Source organism: Vipera berus (assembly GCF_964194415.1).
Source record: "Vipera berus genome assembly, chromosome: 15".
Classification (NCBI taxonomy): Eukaryota; Metazoa; Chordata; class Lepidosauria; order Squamata; family Viperidae; genus Vipera; species Vipera berus.
This window is the reverse complement of record NC_138218.1, coordinates 12533652-12548637: the sequence shown is the minus strand read 5'-3', so window position 1 is coordinate 12548637 and position 14986 is coordinate 12533652. Positions and strand designations below refer to the sequence as shown.

Here is a 14986-nt window from a genome sequence, read left to right as displayed (position 1 = left end):
AGGAGCATTGAACAGTGAGTGCCTTTTTCCCTTCCCTTCCATCCTGCCCAATTCTCAAGTCCCTGAAGTTTTCTCACCAAGGATTTTCAGACCTGGTTCACCGTTGCCTCCTTTTTCTAGGCTGAGAGAAAGTGACAGGCCCAAGTTTACCCAGCAGGCTCTGTGCCCAAAGCGGAACTGGAACTCACATCCTCCCAATTTCTATCCTGATGCCTTAACGACTACACCAAACCGGCTTTCAGATGATACTAGGTAAAGGTTCCCCTACACGTGCGTGCTAATCGTTTCCGACTCTAGGGGCCGGTGCTCAACTCCGTTTCAAAGCCGAAGAGCCAGCGCTTGTCTGAGGACATCTCCGTGGTCATGTGGCCGGCATGACTAGACACCAAAGGCACACGAAATGCTGTTACCTTCCCACCGTAATGGTCCCTATTTTTCTACTTGCATTTTTACGTGCTTTCGAACTGCTAGATGATACTATCGCCCTGCAAATACATGTATAGAACATGAAAGGATGGTTTGTAGATGACTAATATTTAAGTGCTGCATAGCCTACCCAAAATCATAATTTTATGCACAGTGCTTGCACACCTGAGTCAGTGCAGAGGAAAAACAAAATAGATCCAGAGGACCCATCAAAATAATAGAGCTAGGACCTTGGAGGTAAGGTGGAGGGTAAGAGATGGCAACGTAACTTGCCTTGCTTACTTTTCAGTGGATGTTGCTTGGGCAATTGGCATCTAGCAGGGCACCATGCCTTTCTGTGCCAGTTTGTTTATTGCTTGCATGGCTAAAAGTCAGCTTCTTTTGGGTGGGCAGTGTTGTGTGTGTGTTTTTTAAAACCTAAATTCTGCTGAGCGACACAGCAGGAACACTGCCCTCTCCTGGTCACAGAAGTCTTCTACAATGTAGAGCATCACTCAGAGGGGAATTCTATTTAGCTCGGTGAAATTGGTTAATGCTTCGAAAAAAGGAGCCTAGGAAGATGTGGTTGCTGAAGCCCTCTTTGAAGTAATTTCCATCTCCCGTTTGTAGACTCTGAAGACAATGAAATGTAAGAAAGAAGCAGTATTGATCTTTGACTCAAAAATGCCTCTGGCTTCCCTGCATGATATCCTTTGCAACTGTAAACCTAGTTTGCAACTCTGTTACATTAATTTTTAACTTTATGTGGAATTGTCCAACTAATTCCATGACCTTCTATTTCTTTACTTTTCCTGAATTGTGAATGGCCACCATGATGGGGATGACTTGTAACCCAACTTTATTTTATACAGCTCGAGGCAGTCCAGATGATACTAAGAAGGACTTCTTGCCCCCCCCCCAGAGACCCACATTCTGAGGGAAGCCGGAGGGGAGGGCAGCGTGAAAGGGAACTTCAGTGCCTGGAACCCGAGGGTTTGGGTGAAGGGCCCTCGGACGGCTTCAGTGGGTAGCCCCGGACAAGCCCACGTGGCCACCAATCCCACCACCACCTTTTCCCGAGCCCCCTGTCCCACGCCCTGCCCCACGTGGGTTCCACTGGAGCCTGCCGCAGCGCACCCTTCCCTTCAGGGAGCACCCTTGGCGGACCGGGCCGGGTGAGGAAAGCTGCACATGCCAGATGCCTGCTCTGCCCCCACCGCCCCCCTGCAGTCCCCAGGGCACCTGCCCGCCAGATGGGGAGCGGGAAGCCTGGAATGGGACCCGGCATCCCTTATGGAACAGGGGAAGCCTGAAAAGGAGGCGTTGGTGAAGGTCCTCCTGGCCGCTTTCTCCTTCTCTCTTCCCTGGGGAGGAAACCATAGAGATGGAAGAGGCCTTAGAGGTCACCTGGCCCTCATTTTAGAGCATGTGTGCGTGTTCGTTTTTAAGCAATCTTTGTTTAATGAATAGCTGCTCGTTTGTTGCCTGATAAGCCAACCAAGCTGCCTCACAAATTAATGTAGCTGCAAAGAAACAGGGAAAAGAGGAAAGACGGCTTAACATGTATTGTCTCTTTATTTATCCTAAATAGACGTAATGTAGTAAAAAACAAACCGACAAAAATATTTTAAACTGCAGAGATGGGCCTGAGTAGTAAACCAGGCACTTGGTCAAAAGATTTGCTGGAGGAGATTTAATCTCTCTGGACCCAAATATGAACATCCACATGGATATGAATACAAATCCAGACACACTGTTGTCTCACACATCCTTTTATGACACAGCACAGAAACATACAGATGTTTTTCAGTCTCTACAAAGTACACTGCCGTTGCAACAAGATGCTGTAAGCTTTTCACACATCTGCTGCTGGAGCAGATGTCAGAGGCCAAAGAACAAGGAACAAGACTGACCGAGAACTGACTGACATTCTGCCACACACTCCAAGAGTCAGGGATAAAACCAGGAGAGAAATAATGGCAATAGGGTAATAAAAAATATTGCACTTAAAATTTATAAGGAAACTCAACAGGGAGACATTCTCACAGACACAGTGTCCCACTAGAAGGCTTCAATAAATAAACCTAGCCAGGGTTACGCCTTTCAGACGGCTGAAGAAAAGCAGGACAGGACAGTCAAGAGGGAGCTTTCTGCCAAGATCCAAAAGGAAAAGTCTGCAAGTGGGCCTCTCCCTCCGTCTGGTTCTTGTGAGGATGTGGCCCATTCGTGAAGGCCACGGATGTCCCAAGACGGTTCTGTGTGCAGGAGGAACTCACCGCAGCACAGCAGAAGGGTGGAAGAAAAGTCGTCCAAGGGAAGGTCTTCTCCTTTGCAGCTTTGGGTGCTATGACTTCATCGTACCAGGGGGGAAAGCAGGTTCTTGGGAAGAAGGAATAGTAAAGCTGCTTAGTTCTGTAACCCCAAGGTCCCTTTGGGTGGGAAGACAGATTTATTTATCCAGATAATCCCTTAGCCAAAAATGTAATTATTTGTAAACATCCTGCTCCCCTAAAGTTTCCTGGAGGAAGACCCAGCCTCTTCTACAGGGAAGAGCAAGGCTTCCTGGGGTTAATGAGATCCAAGTACAGCTCCGAGCGCAGGAAGCGGGGGTAGGAGTCCTTCTCCATCAAGCCATAAATCCGCCTCTGGGCAAGATCAAAGCAGCCCCGGCTGATGTTTTGCAAGTTCTCTTTGGTGTGTTCCCGGGTGTAGGAGTCCAAATTGACCTAGAGCAGGACGGACAGACACTGGTCACTGTCAGGCTGCCGCTTATTCGGAAGGGTGACATTAGAGGGACAGAAGAACAAATCAAATAATTACAGCTCATTGTGTTCTGTGCTAAGCCAGAGATAATGCAGTTTTCGGTAAGTGGCATAATATCTGCTGGAGTTTTATCTAGCCATGAAGTATGCTTCAAAAACCTGCCAAACCTATTCCGAGCTTACAGTGCCCGGAAGGCAAAAGAAGAGACGAGGGAGGAACTTGATGCCTCCAGCAGGGCCTTTCAAGATTTCAGGGGGTAAAGCTGCCTTACAAACGTGGAACCAACTTAAGAGCATCTCTTCTCCAAAAGGGTCCTTGGCCTTGTTCCTCTGATGGAATCGGGGCAGGAGGTAGCACAGGGGTTTCCATTCAGCAGTTTTGAAAATGTGCTTAACTTTCAGCAAAGTTCTTTCTATTCCACACTTGAGCCGAGCAAACTTTCTACAATTTGTCTGGCTCCCAATCAGGCCGGCCCCAACATTCAGGCGCCAACAGATACCCAACATCTCTTCCGCTAGTTACCTCTTTGCACGACTGGACAGCAATGTATTCGGTGAAGATCTTCCTGGCCTTGGCTATCATCTTGGACTCAGACTTGATGTTCCTGTATTCCTCACATGCCAGCCAGAACTCCAGGTTCTCCTCACTGAACTCGGTGTGCAGGAAAGAACGGAAGGCAGCCACCCCATCTGAGCAGGGACGAGAGGATGCAGTGGCTTTTGTGAGAGGTGGTTAAGCTACAAAGTCACCCAGGCTTCTCTGGCACAGCCACCTTACAGGGGAAGTGTAATAGATAAAAAGGGGGAGGGCACTAGGCAACTTTTATGTCAAGAAGCAGGTTCTCTCTGAAGAAAATGTTACGGGCTTTGTATCCAGAGGAGAAGTTGGATTAAGAGGATTTTTCTTTGAGCGCTTCAGATCTTCTGATCTGAAGTTGTTTCGAATCAGTATTTCTGGGCATTCAAGAGGAGGCTGCTCCAAAACTCACAGAAATGTGTTTACATCAAGTCTCTCCAGTAGAGATACTATATATCTGTCTCTTTGGAGGACTGTTTTTGCGTATGTGCACAAAACCTACGGCTTAATCACCTGGCATGCCAAAGCCCCCAGGCCGAGTTGCACCTCTGCTTAGATGGGCATTGTGGGGGCAGTGATGGGAAAATGTGCTTTGGACGTCCTGCTCCTAGTCACAGCATGCAACACCTGGCTACTCTCTGACTTTCAAGTCATCCAGGTGCTCGGCAATATTATTCTTAGCAAAAGTCATCTGCCTCTGGCCCAAACAAGTACCAAGGTCCCATAAGCCAAGGCAGGAGAGAGCAGGAGAAGGAAAGTAACTGCTGCTCTAAAGCTTTGCTCCATTTCCATTCTTGAATGTTTTAAGATCTGAGTTTGGAATTAACGGGTGAGAGTTTACTCAAAAGCTCTGAGAAAGGAAGGGGAAGAGGAAAAAACGCTGACTGGTCTTTGACAATTTTAATTCAAACACTTACAGCATTCTGATTTTTGAAACTCAACACTCGAAAAGGCTCCTTACATTTATGTTGCAGCAGCTTTTCCAGTGAGTCTCCCCACTCGAGAACTTCTTCGGGAGGCGGCCTGAAGGGGTGGGCGGGCAAGAGGAAGGTTACTTTGGCCCCATCTTATAATAGCCGGGCGAAAGATGGAACCACCTTGGGGAGAAGGGGAAAAAAACAAAACTCCCCACCAGAGGGGTTTATTAAAACGCCTCCTCTTTAGAAATGGAATAATTCTAGAACAAAAATAAATGCTTTGACCAAACTAACTCAAAATTAGGTACTTTTATTCAACCTGCCTATCCTACTCTTCTGCAGTTTAGTGACATTACGCAGAGAACAAAGGAGTAAGAAATAGTAGTCCAAAGGGACAATGTAAGAAAAAACACTGGAATCAGAGCCAAATATAGTTTACCACAACCTTGTTCTCCCCCCCCCGCCCCCCCCCCCCCGCAATACATTTCTGTCCTTGCTGCCTTCCTGGCTTCGGCCACCTCTGCCCACCACTTCAGGCACAGCGTCCTGAATGGGTGTTGTCTCCAGCCAAGCGATCCCAGAACAGGCTTTGGCTGGGCTTGTGGCTTATGGGTCAAAAGGTGCCCCCTGCCTTTCCCACTGGCAGCCAGTGTGACAGGGACACAACTGAGGCTGGCCATCTCATCCACACCTCAATCAGGTTTTCTCCTAGACAAAGGCAGTTTCTGTCTTCAGGGATTGCTTCCTTGCCACAAACTTCCAAGTCTCCCAAACCATCTCAGTCTCACACCTTGCCCAGCTCCGCCCTCCCCCTCCCCCCTTGCCTCGGAAGAAAGTGGTCGGGGAGAATTTAAGACTAGGCAAAGCCCCCCCCCCACCTTAGTTCCGCTCGCGCCCGCTCCCCCCCTTACCGCAGAAGCTTCATCCCTTTGTCGGCCTTGTCTTCAGGCTGGCCCCCCAGGGCTTCATGCCGCCTCCGAAAGAGCCCCAGTCGGTTCTTGACGTCTTTGGCCCTGCAAGGCGAGGAAGCCAGGAGGGCGGGTGAGCATCCAAGCCCAGCCGTGGAGGACTGGAGAAGACCTGCCGGGGCGGCGCCTCTCTTCCGCTCCCGACGCCGCAGCGGTCACGGCCCCTCTGAACGCAGCCCCTCAATGCGGAGGCGAGACACACCCACCCCCACCCCCCCAAGCAGCACTGGGTGCAGGCAAAGCGGAAGGCGCTCGGCACACCAGCAGCCCCGCAATCCCGCAGCGAGACCAACCGGACACGAAAACCAGCCGGGGAATCGGGACATTCCCACGTGGCTAGGCGAGGGCGTGGGGCAGCGTACTCCTTAGCGGTGTGCCGTCGCTGCAGGCCTCCGCCTCGACCGCTTCGCCCGGGAGCGCCCCAGATCTCCGCCTGCAGGGCGCTGAAGAACGGCACGGCCCGGGCCAGAGGGCGCAGCCGGCCAGCCTTCTCCGAAAGCCGGGCGTCCGCCTGTCCCTCGCCCAGAGGCCGCCGCACGGATGACCCACGCCGGACGCCTCTCCTGCTTCTGGGCGCCGCTGGCAGCCGGCACCGAACCGCGGCTATTTTTAGCCAGCCCGGGGAGGGAGCCCGGCCCGCGCGGGCAGGCAGGAGAGAGGCGCGCCGCGCGGGCTGCGTTGCCCGGACGAGACTCCGGGGCCTCCGCCGGTGGAGCCGAGAGGCGGCCTCGGTTGCTGATCCCACAGCGCCCGCGCCTGAAAGCTGCAGAGACGACCCCCTCCCCGCCTCTCCTCTCCCGGCAGCCGCGGCCCTTCTCGCCGCCAGGATACGTCGAGCAGCAGCCCACAGAGCTGTTTCGCCGCTGCCGACCCTCCGCGCAAAACCGGCGGTGTTCGTGCCCCGCTTCTCCCACCCGCAAGCCCGAGGCAATCGCCGCCGCAACCCCACTCGGGACAAGGGGTGGGCAAGCAGCGAAGGTCGGGGGTGCACCGAAGCCCCGTCCAAAACCGGGAGTCGAGCACTGGTGCCCGCTTCGGGGCAGCAGGAGGAACAGTAAAGCAGGCTCCCCCCCTCCACTGGGCAGCTGGGGAATCCGTGGGAGGCCGAGCCCTTAGGCGGGTCTTCTCAGCCACCCCCACCCGGATTAACAGGTGTCCAGAGCAAGGAGGAGAAGCCTCTGGGAGCTCCCAGATCTGTGATCTGAGCTCCCCCCCCCACCTCCCGGAAAGGAAGGCAAAGGAAGGCAAGTGGTGTGGAGGATCCTTGGTCCTCTCCTGGAGGACCACCTGAAGGGGACAAATGCCCTTCTTCTACCACACAGCCAGGAGTGGGGGAGCTGACTCCCACTCAAGACAATGATCCTAAAGAGAACGAAGGGCCCTGCGTGCCTGTATCCATCCCACCCTCTTTCCTGGGGAGGGTTAGGAGCAGGGAGGAACATCCTGGATCAAACCTGCTTTTTTCGGGAGGGGGTTGGGGACAGTGGGTGTTGTAATTCCTGGCTCACAGTCGTGGGAGCTGTGGCCTCCAGAAAGTGTGCCTCAAACCATTTGGGTGCACTGCCTCCATTGCCACCAATCATGCACCCAGCACAGCTTGTGCTAGAAGAACTTGGGGTAACATCAGCTCAGATAAATACCAAATTCTGTCCCTTCCTTGCAGGCCAGCGATGAGACGCTGTGCCACGAGGGCTTCTTAGCGAGGCATCTTGGAGGTATGACTAGGGGGAGGGAGGGAGGAACCCTACATCCCTCTAGACGGACAGCATGGGCCCCTGTCATGTAAGAGGTGGATTTCCAAACCTCCACCGACTGCTTTTCCTTCCGGGGTGGAGAAACTCTCTCTCCAGAGGCAACCAGCCTGTGCAGCATTATGGGGACTCTGAACAAATGGAAACTGCCTTCCGATTCACAGCCTTGTGTTCCGGGCCCAAAAAACCGATGGTTAAGAGAGATGCCTCCACCCACTCAGGCTATTTAGGAAAAGGACCCACACCTTGACCAAAGCACAGACACACTTACATTGTCTTGTTCATCTTGTGGGCTGCTCCTGAGTCACAAACTCCTTCAGGATCCAGCACCTGCTGTTGCTGTCGCCATCATCACCGCAATGGGAAGAGGGACGGACGGGGGGGGGGGGATAAAAACTAGGTAAATTCAACTGAGGGAGACACGAAGGAGTTAAGTATTTTCAATAATTTTGCTACTGCTCTCTTTGGCTTATTCTTCTTTTTACTGTTCACTGCCAAGAATCTGAATGGATTTGTGTGGCTTACAAACACCGTAAAACAAACCAACGAACCATCCTTCAAGAGCAGTGCTCATTTGCCAGACCGAACTGCACCCAGAGGGACTTGCTTGGTGTTAGATGTTTAGTGCCAGCCATTGGCAGTTCCCCAAAAGGGTCATCAGATGGAGGCAAAGAGGTTTCTTTGCTTCCACTGATGAGCCAAGGGTCTCGGACCCACAGCCCCATTGGTGAGAGTGTTTTATGGTCAAGGAGGGGCCAAGACCCCCCATAAATACCTCTGCACGAAGGGCTGCTCTTTGTTCTCCATTTTCCAGCTTCTTGTTCTGCTTCTACTCCTAGTTAGTTTAGTCATGTAATCCTAGCTTGTTTTGTTTTATTTTATTTCTCTCTCACATGCAGGCATGAATGCTTTCATGCCAAGTATTTCTTTCTCTTTGATCTATCATGAATAAAACTAATATGATTGCATCTCTGCGTTCTGCCTTTGCTTGGGAGCTCCTTTAACGATTCATTGTGAGTCCACCTCACACTTGGGAATCTCTTTGCTGGGCCTCCCCTGACACCCAGAACTGGGGCAAACCGTGGGAAACCATGTCTTGGTCAAGCGCCACCAGCCTAGCTCTCTGAGGCTTCCGAGTCTTATCAGGCCCAGCGCTCTTTCCGCCTGGCCAGCACATTCCTGGGCCTTTCGGGTGCGCCAGATGGGCATGTTTCCTCTCATTGTTGAGAGGAGGGTTCTCCGCTCCCAAGCAGGAACTGGCTAGGGCTGGCCTCTTCCAGCAGCAGGCAGCCCCCACGGAAGGCAGACCGTTCTGCTCAGCACGTGGGATTATTCTGCTCACAACCCATTTGCTGGTGTGTGAGAGGATAATGATGATGATGATGATGATTATAAGAGGACTGGAAGTGGGCCTCGGCTCTGGGGAAGCGGGCTGGCTTCCCTGCTGAACGTAACCTAGCAGGACCGGGGGGGGGGTGTTCTTGTGAAGAGGGACCGGGTCCGTAATTCATAACAGGCACCAGGTCGTTTCCTTCCTTTTTCAATATCGAGCCTCTGACGAATGCAGTTAAGGAAAAGGCCAGAGCCTAATGCCAGAGACCTGCCTGGCATATGGCAGGTAATGGGAAAGGCCCCCAAATCCCCCCACTGGAAGTGCTGCTCTTCCTCTCTGCCCCTGCCTCCCCGCCTCTTCCCAGGTACTGGAGTTCACGCTTGAGGGACCCGCTTTGGAAAAGGCTGCCAATTCCCTTCTGCTTTGGCAGGGAGCAGCCACACACGGCTGCTGAACCCCCCCTCCGGAAGCCAAGCAAGCACCTCTGGGCATTTCAGAGCAAACTGAAATGGCCCAACAACCGTTCTTAGAAAAAGCTCCTTTCCTGCATCTCTTTGGAATGGCCGGTCATTTCAGGCACATCCCCTAGGGGGCAGCCAGCACACACTGTGTGTGCAAACCAGGGATGAGGAAGACCAAGGAAGGCGTCCCTCCCTCCCTCTCGAGGAGGAGGAGGAGGAGGAGGAGGAAAGCCAGCAGCCCTTGCAGGCCAAGAGTTTTGCAAAGGGACCTTCCTCCACAGCCCCCACACGCGTGCTGCTTCACATGGACTTCAGGTCCTGCTGCTCCCCTCTCCTTATTTTCACAGCAGCCAACAAGTAATTGACGTGGCCAGGTTGAAAACAGAAGCTGCCCATTTATCCTGAGCCCAAAGTGCTCAGCCGTCAGCATCTCGGACGCCCCCCTCCCCCCCAGGCAGCTGGCCAGCCCAACAACATCCTCCTGCTGCAGAGGGAAACGGCTGGGCTGGTGGGTTATCCTGGCAAGCCCTGATCATGCCCACCTCACCCCGGTCGACCAAGGTTGGCTAGAGGGGCCATGGAGCTTGCTTTCTGAAGACGCCACAAGAATCTGTTCTGCTGCTTCTGAGCCTGTCCCACAGCCCTACAGCTAGCCAAACCTGACTCTGGCCAGCGTTTTGGGCTTGCAAATGCCTGCTTCTCTTCCCATGGCGCCCTGCACAATGCTGTGGCATCGGCAGTCTCAGCTGTGAAGGTCCAGGAAGGACACTGAAAAACATAATGCGGCACCAAACAGGTTCCTGGGACCATTTGTGCTCTAAGCATGTGAAGAACAACAAAAAGTTGTCCAATTGAAAACGCAGCATTCAGGCAACATCTTATATCCTAGAGCAGAGGTCCCCAACCTTTTGGGCACCAGGGACTGGTTCCGTGGAGAGAGGTTTTTCTGTGGACTGGAGGGTGTGTGCTTTTGTGTGCTGCCTGCATCCTGCTGGTGGGGCTTTGCTTGTTTGTGCAGACCAGCTGCTGGCATGCCGGTGACACTGGCTGCTTTTTTAAACAAAAATGAGACAAAATGTTATAATTAAACTGATACACTGAAATATTTTAAGTAAACACCAGCAGCATGAAGAGCTGAGCAAAAGAGCTAGTTCACAGCATGGTGGGCTGAGAGGAACAAAATGAAGTCATTTTGGAGTAGTGGGTGTCTCTGAGTGAGGGAGCTCTCTCGCCCCCCCCCCCCCCCGCTAAAAAGTTCTCTAGGAACAGGAAGTGAGTTCTCTGGCAAACCTTTTGTCTCCCTGCCTGATCTCCTGCCTTTTCAGAGGGGGAGGCAGAATTTCCGTGGGCTCATCTGAGTTCCAGGCCTTGGCCATTTCTTGAGGCTTCCTGTCGTTAATTGGGTTAGATACAGAGAAGCTGAGGGCCAAGGCCGGGTTTCAACAGATGGATCCACTGCATAATGCAGAGAGATCAGCTGCTGCCGTCCCCGCCCTACGATAGCCTATTCCGTGGTTGGCTTCCCAGGCAGAGGGCCCGGCTGTGTCTTTAGCCAAGTGGGCCGCTGCTATATTCATATTATGTGGAAAATACACATGGAATGCAACATAGTGGATCTAAAATTCTATATCCTTTCAATGGTGAGATCCAATAGGAGCAAGGAAAGAAGGCTGCATCTCCTATGGAAAAGGACCTCCTACTCAGAAGAGCCAGCAAATCTGGCATCACCACTTAGAAGACGAGAAATGTATTTTTTAAACTAGCTCTCTAAGTAAACTAGAAAGCTGACATTTCTGGCATGCCGAGAAAGTCGGTTGGAGTCGAAAGACCTCGTCCAGCCTTGCCCTCTGCGACATGGACCCTGGAAAGGATGCGTTGCGCAAGGCCCTGGCAGACCCAGCAGGCGGCAGAGACTAGGGCATGGGGTCCACATTCCAGATCATTCCTGCCCTGAACTTTCTCTGACTTTTTCTGGCACAACTGCTCCAAATGTGCTCTCGTGCCCCCACTGTCCCACACACACAGGCTGACCTACCTTCCGATTCCCAACGAAGAGCAGAGTGAGTTGGTGGATGGAGCCCCCATTCTTCGTAAAGTGTTTCTTGAGGCTCTGCGGAGATGGCAGCGTCCAGCCGGGGGTGGGTCCTTGCATTTCAGTGTAATTCAGGCTGGTGTCAGAGGTGAAGCAGTGGCCCGCTCGGGGCTCCTGAAGCAGACTGCCTTCGCTGTGAGTCCGACGCCGCAGAGAGTTCTGCACACTCAGGCTGCAGGCCGGCTGACACACTGACGGTTCAAACAAGCTGCAGCGTTTTTGATCGCCCCTGGCCAGATAGGTCTCACCACTCTCCTCTTCTTTCTCTTCCTCCTCTTCAGCTAATTCCCCTGGACCGCTGAGCTTGAGGCTGGTGAGGCAGGTCAGGTCTTGGCTAAAGACACCGTCCACCTGCAACTTTGGGATTGCAAAGGCAGCAGAGCCTCCGCAGAGCGCTTCCTGTTCCTTCCGCTCGAGGTGGCAGGTCTGCTTCCCCTGTTCCATCGCGATGCCCTGGACTTCTGCCACAGCTTCCTCTGTCACCCCCTCTATGGAGATGTTTCTCACAGGATAGGCAAGGCGGCTGCCCTCATCCTGCCCCACAGATGGCACTGCCCCTAATTTCTCAGCTTCTGGTTCAAGCATCTGGGGGGAAACAAAGAGGAAGGGAAATGGGCCCACTGCATGGTTGGAAATGGGATAAAAAGTTTCCAGTGTCCTAAGTCATCCTGGAAAGTTCAAGCACTCTGATGTCTCTGAACAGCCACAGCACTTAAGTACACGTGGATGGCCTTTCTCAAAAACATCAGGAGCATTTCCTTCAAATAAAGGACACAGTTGTTGAAACCACAAAGGCTACTTCTTCAGATGCGCTCACCTCCCATCCCAGTCTCTGCATAAAACGCTCCCCCCGCCAATTCTATATTTTGGAACCATAGTAGTGTGGCACAGAGCATTAACATTAACTAGCATACAGGGCAGCATATATTGCACTTTCCACATAGGGGGCTGCTCAGGCTGAGGTCACTAGCATCTATTCTGACTACAAGCAATGATCTACTGATGTAGTACTTGCTCCTAAATTTTGTGTGAAAGGCCCTCCCACTTCCAAATTATATTCTGAAAATCACTATCAGAAGCCCATCAGGAAGAAGCTCCCCCCTCCACTTTCTGATCAATTGCCCCATAAGAAACCTAGAAACTATTGGCAAAGAAGCTGGGACAGGAAATGGCAGCTCCCTCAAAGAGTCAGGGACTGACTGGTCTTAAACTCCTAGCGTAGATGCTGGGATGCTTGGCTTCAGCAACCTCAGGGTAGTGAGTGACCAGCTTGCAAGAACTTACAGATCTGGCTGCTATTTCTGGGTGAGTGGTTTGCAGGTAAGGCCTAAGCCTCAAACCTGAGAGTGGCCCCACTAATTTCTCTACAAACCACTTGACTCACACGTCCTTGTCCAAATGAGCTATCTGACTTTCAGGGGCCCAAAGCTAACTGAGATCTATTGCCCAGGTATTTACCCACACTTGATCCGACAGTCTGATGGCGTTCCCTGTCTTGGCTCCGTGTCTCAGACTAGCCGAAATGCTTAATTGGACAACTGAGGTCCAGATGTAAATAAGGCTTTAGCTCAGGAAACAAACAGAGGTGGTCAAGTTCCAACCTGTCTCCTTTGCTCAGCGGGAGCAAATTACAAAAGATATTCCTTGGGGGGGGAGGGAAGGGGGCAGGAGACATAGGAGAGGGATGTAAACACCCTGTTGCTCAAGCAGCCCTTGTGCCACATCATGGGAGGGACCTGGGGACTTCCCCTCGGAACAGAGAGAGATCACACACAACACATCCCGTTTTTCCACTGAGCTGAGCCAGGCAGGCAGTGGAACAGTGACTGATCAGGTTGGCCTTTGGAGAAGGCAGATGCCACAGGAGGCGGATTTTAAACACTTCATATTCTCCCCAATTTACCAGGAAACGTGGACTTAAAATCTGCCTGCTCTCCACCCAGAGAAGGAAAGAGAATAAAATCTGAGAAATCCAAGAGCCCAAATGTCTGCTTCCAATATCCCCAGAAATGTAGCAATGGTCACCAATGACAGAGGCTGGTGGTAAATGTGTAAATATCCTCTTGGTTTGGGCAAAGGACTCCCATCCACAGGTTTTAAGGCCAGAAGGCTGAACTCTGGTCCAGCACAGCCACGACACGGAGCATCTTCAGCATTTCTAGCAAAGAGGGAAGTGAACTTGTGATGCTTAATGGGGTGGTCAACTAGATCAATTTCAAAGTTTTAAGAGACAAAAATTACCCCTACACCCCTAAGCCAAATTAAGCGAAGGTAAAGCCGAGTTCTCTTGCTTGGGTTTGGCCTTTGAACACTTAATGTAATGATGAAGGGGGGGGGAATTTGGTGTGTGGCCGGACGTGCTCCTACCTCCTCCAGAGGTTACACAACTGAAAAGCCCTCTCTCTGCCTCAGCTGTCGAAGCTCACCTTCACGGTGTGTGTGTGTGTGTGGGGGGGGGAGGAGTCAGGGCTGAAGTCCCAGCTAACCTAGTGGCGGAACAAAACCTTTTCATGTTCCTGGCCCCCTCCCCTTAAGCCATCCCATCCTCCTCCTCCAGCTGCCTCCAGTCCCTTGGCCACCTGCTCCCCACCACCCTCCTGAGATGGCCCGCCCCTCCGGCATCCCCCAACTTTGTCTGCGCAGGTAATTATCTTTCCTAGCATGTAGACCAAGCCAGCTGAAACAGTTGCTTTTCCTTTCATGCCCAAGGAAGGGCAAAACCCACAAAAACCTACCCTGCTCATTTAAGTGTCATGGCACACGGGCTAAGCCCCGTGTCCTCCTTCCACAAAGCACGACTTCAGAGAGGACCCCCCCACACCTTGTTTTCTTCTCACAACTCCTAAATATTCTCGCCAAAACTAAGTACAAAACACAGAGGCCCCCCCTTTAGCCTTAGTAGGGATGGGCTACTGTGTCTTCAGAATGGTGAGGGGGGCGGGTAGGGAGGCATAGTACAAACCTGTAAGAAACAGAAGCAATCCCTAATCACAGTGCAACATCTACACAATATGAAGCGTCTAAGAAGCCTGGGTGTTTATCTCCTACCTCTGCAAGAGATGTCCCAATTCAGGGGGCTTGAGGCGGGCAAGGGAAGAAGGGGGCACCCCAAGCCTAGCCTTTGGGGAGGGGCACGGCCACTCTCGAGATTCCCCAGATTAGCCTCGTCCAGGGCGAGCGGGAACGCAGGACAGGAGGCAGCCGCGAACTAGAAGGCAGGCAATTGCCTAGGAGGGTGTCTGGGCAGAGGGGAGGGCTCCCCCAACTAGGGGCCGCCTCCCAGAGGTGGCTCTGGCTGCTGCTCACCAGCTCTGCCTGCCCTTTTGTGCGGGCGCCTGTGAGGAAGCAATACTTGCTGAGGATTTTATTGGCCTCCCTAAGTCATATCGTCATTGGATTAAGTGCAACCAGGAACTTTGCCAAAAAGCAGCCAATTCCGATTATTCTCCTAAAACGCCAGAGGCAAGATTGACAACGGCTGGACAGAGGCAGGCACTGCTCGTTCCCACCCTTCCTGGGAACAAAGGGGAGCCTTCAGCATCAGCCAGGCACAAGGTCTGCATGTTGCCCAAGGCCCCAGATATGCACTTTGGCTCCTCTCTGCCACTCCCTCCCCACCCCCACCCCCGCACCCTGCTGGACAAACAAGCTCGGGGAGGCCCTCGGAGGCCAGGCAAGGGCCCGGTTACCCCAAGGCTGGGACAGGAAAACAAGCCAGAG

At 52.5% G+C, this 14986-nt stretch overlaps 1 protein-coding gene across 3 annotated transcripts in view; it reads right to left on the bottom strand.

Moving 5' to 3' along the window:
• Positions 1 to 1955: 1955 nt before the first annotated feature.
• The window catches only part of RGS3 (regulator of G protein signaling 3), a 44723-nt gene continuing 31692 nt past the window's right edge, over positions 1956 to 14986 (bottom strand). For all 3 annotated transcript variants that reach the window (XM_081339747.1, XM_081339748.1, XM_081339749.1), the window contains 6 exons: positions 11210 to 11851; positions 7652 to 7719; positions 5573 to 5674; positions 4706 to 4767; positions 3691 to 3857; positions 1956 to 3131 (listed from right to left, as the gene is read on the bottom strand). In XM_081339747.1, coding sequence (XP_081195873.1) covers positions 2946 to 3131; positions 3691 to 3857; positions 4706 to 4767; positions 5573 to 5674; positions 7652 to 7719; positions 11210 to 11851 — 1227 coding nt within the window. In that variant the 3' untranslated portion in view covers positions 1956 to 2945. The remainder of the gene's footprint in view (positions 3132 to 3690; positions 3858 to 4705; positions 4768 to 5572; positions 5675 to 7651; positions 7720 to 11209; positions 11852 to 14986) is intronic.